The sequence below is a fragment of the Galleria mellonella genome, unplaced genomic scaffold (assembly GCF_026898425.1).
Source record: "Galleria mellonella isolate WM207_F2 unplaced genomic scaffold, CSIRO_AGI_GalMel_v1 utg33, whole genome shotgun sequence".
In the NCBI taxonomy this organism is placed as follows: Eukaryota; Metazoa; Arthropoda; class Insecta; order Lepidoptera; family Pyralidae; genus Galleria; species Galleria mellonella.
This window is the reverse complement of record NW_026442079.1, coordinates 4,730,400-4,750,895: the sequence shown is the minus strand read 5'-3', so window position 1 is coordinate 4,750,895 and position 20,496 is coordinate 4,730,400. Positions and strand designations below refer to the sequence as shown.

The 20,496-nt window shown below is 31.1% G+C and overlaps 1 protein-coding gene across 4 annotated transcripts in view; it reads left to right on the top strand.

The window, feature by feature from the left end:
* The window catches only part of LOC113520047 (eukaryotic translation initiation factor 4 gamma 3-like), a 47,880-nt gene that overhangs the window by 3,640 nt on the left and 23,744 nt on the right, over window positions 1–20,496 (top strand). The window contains exons 2-10 of one of the 4 annotated variants that reach the window (XM_052896710.1): window positions 5,427–5,452; window positions 5,538–5,701; window positions 6,217–6,326; window positions 8,561–8,692; window positions 9,771–9,835; window positions 10,262–10,447; window positions 12,960–13,025; window positions 13,103–13,167; window positions 16,181–16,886. In XM_052896710.1, coding sequence (XP_052752670.1) covers window positions 5,427–5,452; window positions 5,538–5,701; window positions 6,217–6,326; window positions 8,561–8,692; window positions 9,771–9,835; window positions 10,262–10,447; window positions 12,960–13,025; window positions 13,103–13,167; window positions 16,181–16,886 — 1,520 coding nt within the window. Of the gene's footprint in view, window positions 1–4,681; window positions 5,100–5,426; window positions 5,453–5,537; window positions 5,702–6,216; window positions 6,327–8,560; window positions 8,693–9,770; window positions 9,836–10,261; window positions 10,448–12,959; window positions 13,026–13,102; window positions 13,168–16,180; window positions 16,887–20,496 lie in introns of those variants that run through there. The other 3 variants (XM_031911565.2, XM_052896708.1, XM_052896709.1) reach the window with 3 other exon arrangements.

The following is a 20,496-nucleotide window of genomic DNA, read 5'->3' as shown; positions in this document are numbered from 1 at the left end:
GGCGGTGGTCACTTACCATCAGGTGAGTCGCATGCTCGTTTGCCCCCTGAGTTATAAAAAAATATCGGTCATGCATATGTTTCGTGCCCATGTTGCTAGTTATATTTTTGTTTTTAATATTATACTGTACACTGTTTAATACTTTTTGGGCAATTTTACAAACGATAACTACTTTGCAATTGATGTTGTTGTCTGTCAAAAAAAATCGAGTAGAGAAAAAAATGAAAAAGATGGTGCATGCTCTCATTTTTGTTTATGACGATTAAAAGTATGGTTATTTTTAAGCGTTATTAATAAGAATTTCGTTACACATGTTTTGATGTCAACTTTTTGTAGGTTACATTAAGTTGCAACTCAACAACAATAGTTGGGTTGTTATTTAAGTTACTACGAATAAATTAGGGAATTTATTAGTATCTATATTCAATACTGTTAAGTTTTCAATGCAGCTAGTCCAATTGTTTTTACGTGATCTACAGTGTAAAAATAATTTTCTATTGCTTGTCTCCTAAAAGTTTAGCGTAGAGCGATTCTTACGTAATACATTTGCGAAAATCCTCATGAAGTAAAATCGTGTTCACTTCCGATAAACAATAACGTGATATCTATCAAGATCCTTTATGACCACTGCGTAAAACGTTAGTGAAGGTCCCATTAAAATCCATCCACAGGATTTTACGTGATACTCAAACACAGACAATAATTCCAAAAAACGTTTTGGATTTTATATCGACAGTATAATAAATATTACTTAAAAATTGTAATAATATTTAATTTACAAAGTGCGGTTTAAGTTTTATTATAGTATAATTAATTAGAAGAATATAAACGTGGAAGTGAGTTTATTATAAACAAAATTCGAAATACACCTATTTGTATTGGAATGGAGAAAGACCGGCTACTATTGATCCCTGTTAATCAACAAGTCCCAATCTCGTAGATAAAGTCGTGGATAAAAGCTAGTAATATTAATAAATGTGAAATTCTGTTTATTTATTACCTCTTGTCTTTTTAATGATTGAACCAATCGTTTTGTGTACACATAATATTTGCGATGAAGAAGGAACGCTACTTTATATCACGGTCAATCTACATACTGATCACGCAGGCGTAGTCGCAGTAATAAAATAGTAACTATTGGTGATCCCGGCTTCGCATGGGTAAATAGATTGAAAGATAAATTAGTATTTTAAATTGGTACTCGGACCAATAGAAGATAACGATGATATTAGGCAATAGGCACATTTACCGCGACATTTTTAGCCTCACTTTTAACTTTTTATAGCTGTTGTAACTTCTAAACAAAAGTCAGATTCGAATAATTTAAAGTGGAATTTACATGTACAGAGTCAACCTTGATAATAAACTGTTTAGATGAATAAGGACTAATAATATGTAACTAATAATAAATCTTGATGTGATGATCTTTCAATTCTATCCATATTTTGATCAATCTTATTTTTTTTTTATACAACTTAGAATGGCAAACAAGCTGACGGCCCACCTGATGGAAAGTGGTAACTGTCGCCTATAGACATGAGCAGTACTATGGACATAACAGAGTATGCTGTTTCGCTCTTGACACCCCCCCCCCCCCATTCTTGAGGACTCAGACGTTATTCCTCTGTACTCTGTAAATTCACACCATATCCCACCCTTCAAATCCAAACAGAGCCATGCAAACACAACTGCTTTACGGTTGAATCACGAATGGGACAGAGGTACCCAAGCAAACGATTTTTGTACAAAGTCTCCCTCTGGTAATTTATTGAACGAAAAACAGTTTTTTTTAGTTCAGCTTTTATAGTAAAATTTTTTATACTTGGGTTACATTGTAATTTTCGTTGGAATATCTTGCTGATAAAAGTATCAGTTAAGTAGTTTCTGAGTTTATACATTACAAACAAATAAATCTTGCCTCTTTATTATATTAATGCAGATAACGCCAGAATCAACCTTACCTAATGATTTATTATTTCTTGTTGTAAATCATATTATTTTTCAATTTGATTTATAAAGAAAGAATTCTGTCATAAGTATACTATTTTTAAAATAACAAATATCGAATTTGTGTAGCCGTTTGAACATGATACTCTTTCACGTAGTAATTATCCATCCATCCTCGCAAACTTAAGCGTTTATAATCGTATGATAAATAAATAAATAAATTGGTAGGAAGTAGAATGTTATGGAATTAATTACAATGTAAACTAATGAAAAAATATTGGGGTATTACAATAGCCGAGAAAAGTATTAGCACATTATTAACAAAATTTATTTATTTGATGATACTACAAATCATTTAGAACAATCATTTGTAATTTGTAAGGACACTAATAGTTGTAATTAGATTAATTTGTTAAAGTAATAACTAAAGAATAATTAGTGCCTAATGTTGTTTACACAAATTTTATGTTGATAAATACTCATTGTCAATATATATATATACCATTCACTTCATTATATATACATTGTATTTTGTGAATTACTGTTTAGACGGTCGCTGCAGCTCTTCAGTAGACGTTCTGCAGTGGTTTAGGTTGTGATTTAATAGTGTTGTGTTTCAAGATTTTACCCGGTGTTTATTCAGTACATTATAACGCTTTTGATGACTAATAAATTTATATGGAAGAAGGTGAACTAAATCATAGGTAATGTTGATAGGTCATATATCATTTTACTGCTACACTTACTAACCTTTGCTTATTTCATAATCAATGTTGCTACAAACTGAAAATGCGTAACTGCTGAAGACAATAATTGTACAAGCAAGTTATTTTGTATTTTAAAACATAATATTTAGAGAAGTCTTAATAGACTTCTCTACATACACGATGGGTAAAAGGGTGTTGGTCACTGATTAATATTAATAACCAAAACTCTTTGTCCGTTTTTTTTTGTATTTTTTCTTGGATTAGTGATCATTTACATTTAGATTAAGAATTAATGCTTGCTTGCTCATGTACACTTGGAAACGGAATTAATCTTGACAACAGAGTGAAAGTTTAAATAATAATTAATTCTTTAGGCGTAATTTATTAAAATTCGATAATTATGTCAATGTAGGCAAATAAGGGCATGCCCTATTTTCAGCTTTTTTATAAGCAACGGTAAATATCAGATATGCAGCTTTTTGTTTATCTATTTTTTGTCTAATAACATCGGTCTCCGTTTGCATTTCGAAAACACCTTTCAAGTTCAATCAAGTCAATTCTTTATATCATAAAAGTTGTATAGAAATTCAAAGTTTAAATAAGCAAGTATATAAAAATGAAATTTAATATCAAAGAAATGGGTGGGGCGGAATTACGGAATCCAGTTATAAATGAGATAATACCTAAGAAGATCGTCTCTCACGCGGTCCCCCTGGTAACCATCATGGTTGAATCCTGCAAAATGCATCATTGGCCAACTGATTTTATCTTTACCTACCATATCTCAAAGGTATCTCGTTTGCGCAACAATAGCACTGGCGAGTTTACCATTATATTTATATCAATTTACAAAAAAGTGGCATTTAAATATTAGTTCCTCCTTGTGTTGAAATTGACCATGTCATTCAACTGTTCAACTGTTTATTGTTCACCATTAAGAAATTAATTTTCCCCCTTTCCGCTCTATCACCATACTTGTCAACTGACATCCAAATAGGTGCATTTGTAAGTTTATTCAGCTTAATGACGACGTACTGACCCGAGTTAATGTATTTTTTTTTGTTTTATACTTTAATAATCTCATTATGATAAAACAGAATTTGTAAGTGCTAAACATTTTATACGTCATACTCATGAATCATAAAATAGGTTAACAAGGTAACAAATTAGGTTATTTATGAAAATGTTCGAAGTGGTAGAGTCCATACGTTTGTGCTTATAGTTTCAAAATGTTCTTTGACATCTCTGAACCGAATTACGACAAAGAAATACATTTTTCCAATCTAGAAATAAAACTAAACCATAGAAATGAAATCATCGTTTCTTGTCATCTTCCATACATGACGTTTCTATTTTGAGTGGGATATATAGTTTGAAATACTATCCATTGCTGCTGAAATTTGTACTTATTGTATGTGCCGACTACAGTCTGCATCAATGTACGCTCTAACAGAATATTCTCCACCCCCGTTTCGAATGCGCGGTATGAGTGACAAGGGGCATTGGGAACGCCCCTAAACTGTGTAGCTAAACTTCAATATACCGTTATCTCTCTCTTTCATTCAGTCTACCTTTTGTAATGAAATGCTTAACGGAGTGATCTGAAAAAATTTTTGTGCAGATACTGATACAGTCTGTATTAAAAATTAATAAGTCGGTATATAGTTAGTGCAAACTTAGTGGAAATCGTTGTTCTTAACGTGAAAGTGTCACGGTGGCATTAATTTCAGTGCTAGCGTAGAGCGATGTAGCGCGCCGTTTCCTTATCGATTTTCTCTATGCTGCATTAAATTACTATTAAAATTGTAAATGTGGATTGCAAATATTTTTATAATCATGTCATTGTGTTACGTCAATATATTTTGTAATCGAACCTTGAAATAAGTGTAGTGGTTAACACGTCAGTCAGCTCACCTCTGAAGTGCAGTAATTATATTACATACATAAATGTACCCGAGACGTGGTTTCTCTTTCTAAAAAATATAAAAAGTACTCTTAAAATAATTTTGTATCATGAGATGATAAAGTAGAAATATTGCCTTATGCCGCTGATCGTGTCACCATTGTTTTGGGAATGGTTCAATATATGGCTAATCCAATTTCTAAAAGATTTGTATCATGAAATTAAAATGGTGGCATTAAGAGGAACAAATACTTCACTAAATACTTTATCACATGCATGTGTTAATCATGGAAATCAGACTCAACAGAATGCGATTGATGTGGCGCAAAGTTTACAAACATCGTTGAATATGCCCCAATCGGCAGTGGCACAGCACATCAATGCAAATCAAATCAATTTGCAGCCCTTGAATAATGTTTCACTGCAATTTATACCGCAGAATTCGAATCCTAGTTCACTCAAACATGAGCAGTCCTCTACACGGTACTCCAACTCTAACTGTATGCTATCTTCACATCATTATAGGCTACTAACACAGGCCAGTAAGTGAATATTGATACATATAAGGTACGTCATTTATGGACGTTACGCCTACGTATTTCTGTTTTACTTTGACATCTTATAAAACATTGCACGTTATGTTTTGTTCAGTTTACAGATTGTGTTTTATGTAGTATTGTTACTTCAGTCATAAAGATATTGAGGACTGTAGGTATATTAACTTATTGGTAATTAATATTCGCTGCGGTTTTTAATTTTAATTCTAGGTGCTGATGTGGCATTCTTACGTAAACTATCTATTTACATATGTAAGTGTAATAGAGCATTTAAGTGTTATAATTTATATTTCCTTAACTATATTTATTCAGTTACCCACGGGCGTCAACACCACATCGTGAGTTGAGAAGCTTTTTGAACGAGAAAGAAACAAATATTTTAGTAATTTTTAGTAAAGTTCAAATATATATTATGATTTACAGGACCGGTGGATTGTTTCCATTCGACGGGCGGTGCAGCGGCGGGGTATATGCAGAACGCGGCTGGCGGGGCACAAACATCGGGACAAGCAGCGCTAAGGGTCCAACAAACGCCGCAACCGTCCGCTCCGCCAGCACCGCAGCAGGACATGTCAAAGACCACCATGGTAATATTCTGTCACTATCTTTTATCTAGTCTTTTTAGTTATTACTAGTTTTTTTTTTCGAATTCGTTATATCTTGTTTAATGATATAGTAGATGTAGAAGTTTACGCAAAAATTTCATGTCTACATCCAGCAGTTTCTACTAATCATTTAATTAAAATCTCGTATTATATAACATCAATTAGAGCCCTATTGCTAGCAGTTATCCTTATCAGGTCGACATTCAAGTGGTTCTCTCTAGAAACCCATAGTGGTTAAATATTGTCGCATTCGTCAAGATGGGCCAACTGACTTACATTCATTCTCAGTTATCATCTCACTGCTACCTCGCTAGCGCATATCAATAGCATAGGCTGGGGTTACTATTTTATTTTCACCCATAAAGTATATCGTCAATTGAAATTACATGTCAACTGAAGTAAATCCCTTTATGAAATAGGTCCGTCTATGTAAAAAATTTTTTTATAACCTAATATATATATTAAAATATACATGGTCACTATTTTCTCATTTATAGGCTGGTCATAGCTTCGTGGCTCCCCAAAATCAGACCCCACAAAATCGGCCCCAGTATAATTACCAGTACAGAACGGCTCAACACGGGACACGACCTACATCCCATCAAAGGTAAAATTTCTGCGATGGTCATTTTAATATATTTTGTAACTTATGTATTTATTTGTTAATAATTAAATATACTTTAACTAGAGCTGAGTAGAAGGTCGGTAAGGCTTAAACTATATTTAAGTATCTTAACCGCTAGTTATCAGAGTTAGGCTTTATATAAAAGTTGTATGCTTGAATGTTTCTGTCCTACTTGTATTACTACTTCGGAGCATCTTTTTGAAAGATGTAATAAATAAAACAGCGAAAATACAATGTAACAAGCACAGACATAACATCTTAATTCCCAGAAATGTCACCATAAGTAGTCTGCTATGGGAATTACATTGTATTTTGTGACGTTCGTGCCTATACATTGCAGGTAACCCTTTCCGTCTAATGAGCTGTCAGCTTGATTGTCACTTGAAATTATATAAAAAGAGTTATAAGTCATGTATATATTACAAAAAAAAATTAAGCAAATTATTTAAATTATCAAAGAGGACAAACAAGAAAAAATTTAAGGTAGTGTCTGGAAAATAATATTATTTTAGATCAAAGACAATAAGTTTCTTTAAATAAAATTACAGTTAGTTCCATTTAAAGTAATAACGGATATCATCCATTTTGTTATTTTATTATGCGTAATAGTTTCAGGGTGGAATGTCACATACTAATTATGCTCAGGCGCGCATTTAAATTTCAATCATTTACATTTATGAGCATGTTAATTTTGTCAACGTCAATATGAGTTATAATTTTTTACGTGGGGTTTATATATTTTATATATATTGAAGTATAGGTATACCAATAAACAGCGGTCTGTGGGGAAATGCGCTTTCCGAGGAGTACAGGCTGGAATATGGAATGAGGCAAGGTGGTTTAACCTCGCCCAGGCTCTTCAATTTGTATATAAATGATCTGATTGTTGCACTCGGCAGTAGCCGTGTTGGATGTCACATAGATAATGTCTGTGTCAACAACATTAGCTATGCTGATGACATGGTGCTGCTGACTTCAACGATCAGAGCCCTAAGACAGCTTATGCATATGTGTGAAATGTACTCAGCGAGTTATGGGTTAAAATATAATGTAAAACAAGATAGAGTATTTGATATTTAAGGCCAACGCTAAACGTCCTACGCATGTACCCGATATAAAAAGAGTGCATAAATTATATATATATATATATATATATATATACATAATATCTGGGGCACTATGTTACTGATGACCTTGAAGATCAAACTGATGTTGAAAGGGAACGTAGGGCATTGGCTGTTAGATGTAACATGTTGGCCTGCAGGTTTACCCGTTGTAGTGAAGATGTAAAAATCACACTCTTCAAAGCATACTGCCAAACATTCTACACGAGCAGCCTGTGAGTCAACTGCACACAGGCTTCACATAGTGTCCTACGAATTCAGTATAATAACAGTTTTAGAGTGTCGCTTTTGTAGCGCTTCTAGTATGTTTGCTCATTCTCGCATAGATTATTACTACGCTATAAGGAAAAAGAGAACTGTATAATTGCTACACAGAGTTAGAACAAGCACCAACAGCATTTTGAAAGTAATAGGAGAGAAATATAACTCGCCTATGATTGGGCATTTCATTCAGATGCTGATCTAGTCGGCTGGATCACATCTAGGTGAATTGCCTTAATTAATGTTTACTTTAATTGCTTTCTTTTTTATTTCTAACATAGTTTGTAAGGAAATTGTTACTAACATAATTGTTACTAATAATTAGTACGTACATATATTGTACTCGAATCGAAAATCTCTTGTTGTGTTGTTTTAAATATGTATAAACATGTGGCAGTATCAGTTCGCGGTAACGTTTTGTTAGTGTTCGCCAAATCAATTATTACTATTATAATTGTTGTGTAACTCACATTTATGTTATATTTTAAATCACTTACTTAATGTATTATGTGATTTATTGTATACTTTAAAATATATTTAATATCAAACATTTTATTTAGTTGTCAAAATTCACCGCTGCATGTGATTCGTATGAACTGTGTCAAATTAACATCAAATATTTTTAGAAGTCTATAAATTATATCTGAAAATTTGTTTTTTATTATTATATAAACTATATATACATTATACCATATATTGCGTAAAACGGAAAAAAACATTCGTCAAAAATGTGAAAATAATATACACATTCTATTATTTTTTTGCTATAGTAATATTATTTGACAATCGTAATGTAGTTATTCAGTTATATACATATTATAATGTATACAGGCAACAACAACCGTTTATCGCTGGCGCTACGGCTCCTACAACAGGGCCAATGATGTACAATGTACATCCAATTGTATTCCAGCCGACGCACATGGGAATGCAGACATACCAACCACGCTCAAATAGTCCAGGGTAAGTTTATTGTTAATTCAATTTTTGTAGCATATTACCATAAATAATACATTCAACGCTATTACAATTTATCAACGATATACCTTAAATACATGTTATACGATGTACAATAGTACATTATAGTTACCTAAATTGAAAGACATTTACTCAGAGCATCTTTCTTCACACACTATCTCTATGTAAGTAAACAGAAACGAGTACTATAGTCTATCTATGCTAATATACATTTATCTACTATCATAGCTTATCCAGCTCTTGCGATTATGTCTTTCCTCTTCTCGTACCTTACTGGACATTTTAAATAGAATTCTCTGAAATACATGAATAAAGATTATTATTAATATTTTGATTTATAGACAATAAAATGTTTCGTAAAATAACATAATTATTATTTGACCTAATGGAATTTGAACAGATATTCTGTACTGCTAAATTATTCATTTTCATGATACCTTAAAAACTACACAGCTAATCTTCCGGCTTATAGATCGTAAGTTCTATCCTGGTCGATTTTAAAAACTCGACTATCTCTGAAGGAGAACACTTAATAAACTGTTACTTTCCCTACAAAGATAATAGTCGAAAATGCCTAATACAAGAATATTATTATTATTAAATTATTCATAATAATATTATATGATAACTAGCTGACCCCGTAAACGTTGTTTTACCACTTATTGAGAAATATAAAAATCGCTATTAAAAAACAGGGGTTGATCGTAAAAGGGTAAAAATTTGAAGCTGTATGTATTTTTCGATGCTTAGTCATAATAAAATAAAAATAAAAAAAAATGTCAAAAGAATTAAAAAAATATATTTAAGGGTGGGTCACCCTTATCATTGAGGGGTCTGAAAAATAGATGTTGGCCGATTCTCAGACCTTCCCAATATGCACACAAAATTTCATGAAAATCGGTAAAGCCGTTTCAGAGGAGTTTGGTAACAAACACCGTGACACGAGAATTTTATATATAAGATTGTGCACTAGTACAAGAGTTTTTTTTACAATGATTATAACAGAAATACCACTGCCAACTATCAACACTATTATCATATTGATTTGTACTTTTATTTTCAGATATTTCCCTTATATGCATCAGTATTTGGGTTACAGCAATCCAGCTGCGAGCCATACACCACCATGTGAGTATTAATATAAATAATACTATTATAAAACACTAGTGACCCGCCAGCTTCGTGTGGATAGATATATAAAAAGATAATTTTAAATTTTAAATTAATACTTGGACTGATAAAAAATAACAACAATATTAAGCTAAATGCTATTCGCACATACTGCGGCATTTTCCTACCGTAAATACCGGGTAAACCGGAAATACCGTAACGTTGATACCTTGATATACCTTTTTTTTTTAAATAGCCTATGTTATTTGCTATAGCTTTATATAAGTGAACGAGTTTTTAATATTGTTTAAGTTAATTTTTAAATCAATCCATTGCAAACAAACGATCAAATCTTTCGTCTTGAAAATTTTAGTGTAAATTATAATGTGATTATATACGTGAATTGTATTTTAATTAACCAATTTATTATTCTTTTGGTATCAGATTATTACCCAAACCCAAATGGTCAGCCACTACAGACAGCTAATATACAAGGGAATGCTCCTGGAGGTAGAACCAATCCTACGACGCCTTTGGTGGGTCCACAAGGAACTCCAGCCACGCCGGCAGCACAAGCCTCTTCTCTGCCACATCCACAAGCGCCAACGCAATTTACCCAAGCGATGCCTGGTAAGAATAATTATACAATTAGTTACAGATACTGTACGGAATACATTAAAAATATATAAATAGTAAAAAAGACAAAATACACAGTATTATGTAACGTTAAAGTGCGATAGACAGGTTAGTCACTCAGAATTCATATTTTCAACCAATTTCAAAAAAGGAGGACATTCACAATTTCGTTTTTTTTTTTTTATTTTTGTTATCTCCATAACTCCGTCATTTATAAACCAATTTAAAAGCAGTATCTTTTTATCTGAAAGATTACTTGTGTACTTTCAGATTAATCCTATTGAAATTTTATCAAAATAGGGTTCAGTAGTTCAATCTTTAAGTCAAAATAAATGATTTTGTAACGATTGAAGTCCAGTTTTTGTGGAACAAATTCTTTCATTTTAATGATTACAAACGATAATCATTCTACTTTATGCATTTTGATTTGTACACGTAAACGTATATGCGTTTATATAATTAAAATTAGTTCTTCAACATTTCTTGTCATACTTAGTTAAACCCATGAAATTACATATTTTACATACATTACATTTATATATATTTTAAACGTAATGTTATAGAAGTATTGTAAAACTTTTCTACAAGAAGAGATAGAAGATTTTTAATTTATCGAAGTAAACCTTTAAATGCTTACGTATTAAAATTAATATAACAAATATGTGAATATCTACTATTTCTTATTTTTTTTTTTTTGCAAACCAACAAGAATTGTCATATACACATTACATGCACACTGATGTAATTGATTTTGGTTTAGCCTCTGTCTTTGCAATTCCATTTTTAAATACATATGTATGTATGGTTTCGTAGTTTTTGTGATGCCGCAACAAATATACAGAGAAAATACATAAATAATATTTTCTTGACTTCTATTTATTTGTTGAGTTTCAAATACGATGGATTTATCATGCATAGTTTACGAAATACTAAGGTCACCTTTCATTTTCATTATCGGACCTGCTCGATGGTACCATAATATTATCATTGAACTACATAAATATGCCAAATTTCAACACAAATGGACATCAGTATGTTTTCTATATTCGACTGTATATTTTTTTTTAAGAATGTCCACCGATTTCTCCATCAATTGTGGACCTATTTTAAAAATTATTTTTTTTTATCCGAAAGAGTATACTCCTGAGGTGGTCCCATTGTCATCAGGTCAGGATCTGATGATGGAAACCCTGAGAAATCGAGGGCAACCTTCAAATTTTATAGGCACGTATAATGTGTTTCATATATTTTTTATTTTTTTCTAAACTTATTCAGATATTTATATCTGGTAGTCATCATCCCATGATACGAAGGTGATGATGGAAGATACAGCCCCTAAATGTTTAGGAGTTTGGGAATAATTCTTTAAATACTATAGGCACATTACTAAAAGCCATTAAATGTTATATTCCCTTAAGTTATTCAGATGAACTGATGATTGAAGGTTTGACTCCTTAACAATTAAAGAGTTAGGGTTATTTTTTCTCGTATTTATAAGGATGTATAGGTTATTTCTTAGGCTTTTTCAATTTATTTCGATGATTGTGACTGAGCATTATCATTTAATGCTGCTGAGATGATGATGGGATACCACAAGGCTCTGTATGCATAAATGAGATAAATGCATATTATGATTTAATGATAAGTATTTCTATTGGCAAGTGGATGATTGGGTTCAAAGTTGTTATATAATATTATTACTAAAAAATAAAAGTTTAAATAAAACCCTTGTGAATATTGGTGTAATGTAATGGCCTTATTATTGCTAATGCGTATTTTAATCCTTTAAATTAAGTTTAATATCAGTTTATTTTTTGTTTTTGGGTTTTTACAATTAGTTTAATTTTTTTTAATTCAATTATTTTTTTATTAAAAATTTATTTACTAATATATAGACTGAAAATTTTAAACAGAAAGACTTATAAATACACTTGCACAATGCACAACAAATTAGCACTTTTTTACCACAAAACTGATTATTTGAACTTATTTTAGATATCATAAAAATAACGTACATAAAAATTTACAATCTAGTGAAAGTGAGAGACATTAGTTTTAGCTCTTAAACTGGCGGAACAAAACTTCTGATAATAATGTACCGAAAGGGTTTTATTTCTGATAAATACTATTTAATATTGATTTTATTGCATAGGATATACTTTTACGTCAATAAGTTGAGAATCGTCAGTGCCAGATTTTATCAAAACGGTTTATAAATAACAGGTAACTTGTGGGAGTTACCTGTTATTTATACTTTCCACACGACATTAGTTAATTATACACATATATGTATTTTATATTTATAATAAAACATTCGAATGTTTATATTGTAAGATGAGCAATTGTATTACCTGTCAAAATTTCGTTTAAATATGAAAACAACCTGATCAATACCACAGGTTATTATTGCCATTTACTGACAACTGTCGCTCCATATAGACTTTTTATCGAAATTTGCACCATGATCTTTAAAAATGTATAATTTTGACTATTTATGTTTTTTCAGGAATCCGGACTACTCAAATGGCACCTAAACGTAGTCACAGAGTGCCAATTATCAATCCTGATACTAGTAAGTACAGTATTAAATTATTATACTTATTCAAAATTAAATATTTTCGGTTATTTCTAAATTATTTCTATTTACAGAACAAGAAATTTATGTAGAAGAAAATCCTAGTGGCGATTCTAGTGGCAGACAAACACCACAAACAGTAAGTTATACCTTTTTGCCTTTGATTATATAGATAGTGTCTCCATACAAATGGTCCTCCGAAACAGGTAAATTTTTTTATTCATGTAAGCATGAATAGGGTTACCGTAATATAAATATGACTTTATTTCTTCAGCATCCTTCCACGATCAAACAACGAGACGCCGACAAAGATTTCACCTTTATATAATTGATGTTCCACTTCGTACCAAGCACTTCGCTCCATCGTTTTTTTTATTTTATACGAACAACTAAAGAGTGGAATACATTTTTATATTTGCCTTCTTCAGATAACAACTGGATTTTTTATGAATGATCCTCGTTACTTATTTCACGCCGCTTAGGCATTTTTCTAGTTTTTTTTTAACTGCCTCATGTAAAATAACAACCAATTTACAAATAATTTGGTGACAATTATTCACACTATGATGAATCATAGTAAACGAAAACTTTCCCTAAAATTCGACTAACCTGGAAATGAGTCACCTCTATTGTGTTTATAGTTTTATGAGATGTGGCATTGTTTTGATTGTCTCTTTTTAATCTTTAGACGTGTACTATGCGAGAATAGACCCAATACAGGTAGATAAGAAATTTCTAAGGATTTTTAGGGTGGCAAATACTTTTGGCCAAGGCTGTATGAAAAAAGCCTTTTATTCAGTCAAGACGCAGGCGATGTTACAGTACCTGATAAATTGATTATCGGTACATCGAGGTGTTATAGTGCATATACAGAAAGGTATAAGACAAGGTGACGTTATACTTGCGAAATTCTTCACCACTGTATTAGAGGGTGTGAGGGAGGGTGAGGGTCTACCTCTTGAACATCACTCGACTTCGATTTGCTGACGATATAGTAGTTATAAAAGAATCCCTGCAGGCCTTAAATATTCAATAACTTCAATCATCACCATTATCATCATATCAGCTATTATCCATCCATTGCTGAATATAGGCCTCTCCTAGACTAATGTAGTCTACGTAGGAACGGTTTCGAATCACCTGCATCAATTGATTTCTTGCCATGCATTTAAGGTTGTCACTCCATCGGTTGACCAATGTGACCAATGTAACAATATCCTCAGTAGTGTTTCTGGAAAAGTAGGTCTTAAGATGAACATGGATAAAACTAAAAAAATGTTTAATGTCCATTTTTCACCTATATACCGGTTGAAGTTTTTTTTTTTTTGGGATAATGGAATGGCAACCCCGCTTGCCTGGTGGATAATAGAAGAGGGTGATAACAAGTCGGTTAGCTCATTGTGTCGAATTCAATAAGAATTAAACATGATAATTTCTGGGGGCAACCCTGTAGAGGTTGATCTAATAAGGTATATTGCTAGCCATAGGGCTGTTAGACTATTACTAAAAATCTATTTACCACCCTATCAGTTATAGTTGGAAAATAATGTATATCTGCGACAACTTGGTAAACTGGGTAAATCCAACTTTGACTCAGAGGTCAGTCGATGAATCCAACTCAGCCGGGTAGTTTACGGGAAACTGGGCCACATTTTTTCATCCATACTACCACAAAGTCTAAAGACGAAAGTTTAACCAGTGCAGAAGCTTTACTTAGTGGGATTGAAATGTGGCTACATGAGAATGCTCCCAGTCGCTCAACGACCTCTGTAGAAGTTTATTGTTGGAGTTTCATTTCAAGGTAGTATCCAGAATGGGAACACTCTTAAAAGAAATTAAGTCACTGTTTTAGTCACAGAAATGACAATGGGCCAACCATATAGCTCCAGCAACCAATAAATGATGAAGGTAAAAGTTATTCGAGCGGCGACCTCGTACAGGCAGGCGTGGTATGGAGTGACGCCAGCGTGACGATGTCAAGAGTTGCAGGGTACCGTTGAATGCGCAGTTTGTGGCGTATTATGAGGAAGGCCTCTATTCAGTCGTGGAAAATAAATAGGTTGTAATGATGATGAAGAAGAAATTATATTGTAAGGTTAATTTGAAAAAATAAAACAATACAGAAATTCTTACAGATATATTTGAAAGAACGAGATTAACAGTGCATAATGATTATTAGCGATGCTTAATGTTACTTTGATTTATATCTGAGTATAGGCATAAAATATGTTTTCGTTTTAAAAACATTGCCGCTATTTTATTTAACACGTACATTAATCTATAAACAATATGTAGAAATGTATATTTATATTATATAAAAAAACAAGCGGCCCGTACGTGCTTTGCTGCGTATAAAGTAAAATAAAAAAAAATTAACATCAAATTCATCTATTGAAACAAAAATATATTTTCAAATAAAGTCTGTAAACGATATGAAACACCGACGAGTCGGTAAAAAACTGAGAAAAGTACACGCACACATATACATAGTATACATTTGAACAATTCAAGACTCACCGTTTGTATGAATGCATCCAACAATATGTTTAAAAATATAAACACAAAGCAATAACGCAAAACAAAATAAAATCACCGCATGAATGACATAACAACATGCTTGTACTGTCAACACTGAAAAAAGTTTCAATTTGACAGCACAATCCCTATCTTAAAAAAGTTTGAATTTGACTTAAAAATTCCTATTAACAAAATGATCCGCCATTTATTGAATTCATTTGTTACAAAAAATGTGATAAATTAAGAACCACTCGATCGATTTTGTGAAAATTTCATATAACCGGAACAAAGCCTAAACATTTAGTTTGGATAGGTGAGCCCGTTCTTGTGTAATAAAATTACAACGAAAAGTGGCATTAATTTTTATATATATATAGATTAGTCCCCAAATCAAATTCGGCCTGATTTGAGAAATGTTTTCATCCAATTACCATGCAATACTGAAAAATGGTATGTATTGTTTTAATTAAAAAAAAAACATGTATCTACATTTAGCCATACAAATGTCACTTTAGCTTATTAAATTTTAATCTGTTTTTGACACTATGCTCTTTATACTCTTATCTGAAATTTTAGCATGTATTATTTTAATAATGATTATTGTTATTATAAATCTTTTTTTTTTTTTCAAATAGGATCAACAAACACACAGCGCTGCTGAAGAATTTACTAGGAAAGTAAATGAAATAATAAATCAGCCAAGTGCTGTTGAATGTTCTAATAAATTATCGAAGAATAATGAAATTCCAATTACGACAACGCCAAGTTCGCAACAAGTTCAATCCAATATAACAATGACTTCTATAAATAATAATAATTTAATAAAAGATATAGTTCTTGTGAACGAAAATAAAAATTTAGGACTTGATGTTGCTATAGAATCTAATGATACACCTGTGGTGTCAGCAATATCTGATAGTCCTGTTATAGTGCCTAAACTTCAAAATAATAAACAACTCCAAAAGAATAGTGATCAGTCCTTAGTTATAGATACAAGTAAGAATTTAATTCATAATAAACAACATAAACAAAATAAAAGCAAACCGGTTGTGCCTCAAAACGAAGATTTAGAGAAAGTGTCGGATGTTATTTCTGATTCTCAAATCGTCGCGATGACTGTTAGCAATACCCCAGTGATTACGTATACGTCTGCTCCAGTGACTTCTCCTGAATCTGCGTCTCCCATTGTGCCGCCTGTTATAGTACCTGCACCTCAACCACAAAGAATACGAGAAAATAGGTCTAGGGTAAAATCAGAAGAAAAAGTAAAACATGTGGAGCCACAAGAAACTAATGATTTGCCTGTTTCTAGTAAATCAAATGGACCTACAACTAATGTTGGTGAGTACTTGTATAGTTGTTTACTTTCTCTATTGTATAATCCTTTTGAATATGATAACTCCATTCTATTTGAGAATATTTATAAATACTCATAATGTCATAGTGTGTAATGATAAATAGAGACAATTAATTACATCTTTTTTTTTCAATTAGGAAAATAATCAAAAGCACAATTTCTATAGCAGCTTAAATCATCAACACTTTATAGACATCTTTTCTCACTTTCTCTTAAAACTTATCCCTGCTGGTTACTCTGAGTCATAGAATTCTTTTTTTTTTTTTACTCTTCTAATCCATTTAATTATTTGATATAGTTATATTTTATTTATTGATTTATTATTCCAAGGAGTTTTGACGTTAGGCAGGTGGCTGGGCGAAAAACTAAAAGCGAAAACCTTGGGTAATATGAATAAAAACATATCACGTTAACTCCAAATAATTGAGATAGAAGCAGGAAATTTTATTTAATTAATTGACTAAGTAAGCTTTACAATTTCCCAATATGCATACTTAGGAAAGTATCAGTACTGTAATAAATACTGTAATAAAAAAATGCGAACAATAAATAAAAATTAAGTATTTATTTGTGTATATTTATGTTACGTATTTTATGTATATTTATAAAGGACGAATTATATGTTTATAATGTATTAGTTTATGTTTCTTCAATTATTAAATGAACCGCCAATCTATTTCTCTCGTTTGCCCAATCGTTGACTGGTAAAGAACACCATCCGGTGTTAAGTCCGTCAAATGTATATATAATTACACTGTGGTATTAAAGTTTTCTAATACAGAAAAATTAAAACCTCATACAAACCTATTTTAACTATTAGAGTATTACGTTACTGTCTTGTAGATTGGGAATATAGTATTTTTATGAATAAGGGGATAAATAAATAAATATTGACAACGCAGAAGAGAAAAAAAAATAATATTTATTTATTCTTTAATGCATAATAAATTTTGTACAAATGGTGACCTTAAAGGGACCACCGGGTGTCTGGAAGTTCAGAATTACATGAATTTTACAATTTTTTTTACATTTAATTAACAATCAAAACATATGAAACTTTTAAAGGACTATCAAATTACTATATACAAAAGTCATTATTACAAAGAATAACAAAATTTTAACTATTTTAAAAATGGCGTTGAAGTCAGTCTGTTTAAAAAAAAAAAGAACCTGGGCGGCGCACGATAATTTAGCTCTTCTATGGGTGTGAAATAAAAAAAAAACTAAACAGATTTTTAATCATTATAAATAAATCTATTGTAGGTCCTGAAATGAAAAAAATGGCGTGTTGTTTAAAATAAAAAAAAAAAATGGCTGGCGTTTTAGTCCGAAAATTTCTATTTTATTAATCACGTTTTGCATGTAAAAAAAATGAAAATATTTAACGCAAAAAGCTCTTGAAAACTAAAATCCCTTTACTTACAAATCAGGTATAGAAACCGAAGCAGATGCGTTCCGCCGAACAATAGAATTACTCACTTGGCCGAACAGCTAGACTACCTTCTTTGGAATTGACCTTTTAAATGGGTTTTACGATATAAAATACTGAGAATATTGTCACCAAATTTTAAATGTATATTTTTGAAATATTTACTATATTATCGAAATATGAAAAAATAATATAAATTTTTCGAAATTTCTAGACCACCGGATCACCTTAATGTCGTATGGCATTCTCTACCAGCTAAACATTAGGTAAAAACTGAAAGCATTTTAAGGCAGTGGTGGCGAACATACATTACACAAAAAATTAAGTGTATATATGTTATGTATATAAATTAACATAATGATAGATATGTTATGATATACCTATTTGACATATAAAAAATACCTTTTGTTGTTCTTTGTAATGAGGGATATAGATGATTATACGTTAGAGTGATTTAGAAAAGTATGTCAGTCACCTACAAAATATAGGTTTAAAGCTAATTTATCAAGAGTATGAACAATATAAATGCTCATTATTTTTAAAAATAATGTAGTTTCTAAGAATATGTTGTTAATATTAGAAAAAAAGAAACACAAAATAGCGCATAGTTCACATAATTACGCTTTATAGATTTTTGTCTTTAAATGCTATATTTTGTATAAGAATTAATATAAAAATATATCTTATTTAATAAAAAAAAATTATAAATTCCCACGCATTGAAATAAAAATTGTAACAAATACGCGAATTATGCTACTTTTGCAATTTCAATTTTAATGTATTTAGTGAATTATAGCAATAGACTTTTTAATCATTTATCCTACTACTAGCGGCCCGTCTCGGCTTTGCACGGGTGGACATTTTTACAATATTTAAAAAAAAATGGTTATAGTGACGTAATGATAATAGTTGAACATATAGTAACGCGAATTTTTTTGTTACCAATAGTTTCCGCAGCGCACGCGACAAAAGATATTCTTTAGCATTTTTTACATACAAAAATACAAATCTTTCCTCTTTATAATATTGTTGTAGATAACATGACACGTCAAACACGGTACGGCATTTTTTCAATTTAGAATAGATAAAAATTAATGTCACGCTTTTAATTATTCTACAATTATAGAACGTTTCTTAAATACCAAATGGGTCTAGTGATTTATTAAACCTATAGTAGGGCAAAGGTCTCTGATACTTAATTGACAGCAATTACATCACACTCAGTATATTATATCAGTTAATATGATATATTATTTCAATACTGGTTTCAAACATGATATTTTTGCCCTATATAATTATCTAGTGGTACTGATGTGAATAGCGTTCTCTAAAGATTGATAGTAAATAAATCAAAGGTGAGTAACTTATGTGCCTTATTATGTAGCATATACATCTTTCAATGTTTGTAACGCTTCGGAGATGGATTTCAGGGATAGTCGCTCTGTCTTCACCGTTTTCTCTTTCGACCGATTTTGTAGGAACCTACAAAATTTCAAACCTAATTTTCAAAGTAGGAAAGATATATAACTTTCAAAATAAGGTATTTATGCCATATTTTAAGTTCGATTTTATAGAATTGAAAAAAAGCCGTATCCAGTTTAGTGCAACGGTTTTTGTGTAATTCCGGAATAAAATACAAACAAACAGAAATTTTAATAATAATTATATTTGGTTTCTATTGCTGTCATAAATACCGTTCATATTATTATTTCTTATATCCGGATATCATCTAGTAACGGTTTATACGAGACGAGATATCGCGACTATTTACCAAACGGTAAAACACGTAAGTCTAGAAGTTAATATCTTCTAATTATAATTTTAGATAAACGAAATAGGTAGTAAGAAGATAAGTTACGTAATTACAAACTATTATATATAAACTTATGTTTATGGTACTGTAGTAGAATTATTATTTATTTTTAATTATATAATGATAAAAATATACAAAATGAAATGTGATAATACAGGTGACAAAAATATTTTAGATTTATTTAGTATAAACTGAATGTTCCCTACGATTAGTCATTTTTTATCACTTAATTATGACTGATTTTGTTTTATCTACTGTCAGGGTCGTTATTGCATAAGTATGCGATATACTATACTACAAATGAATATTGATAATAGGTATTTTAATAGTGAATATGTCGATGTTCGGGGTA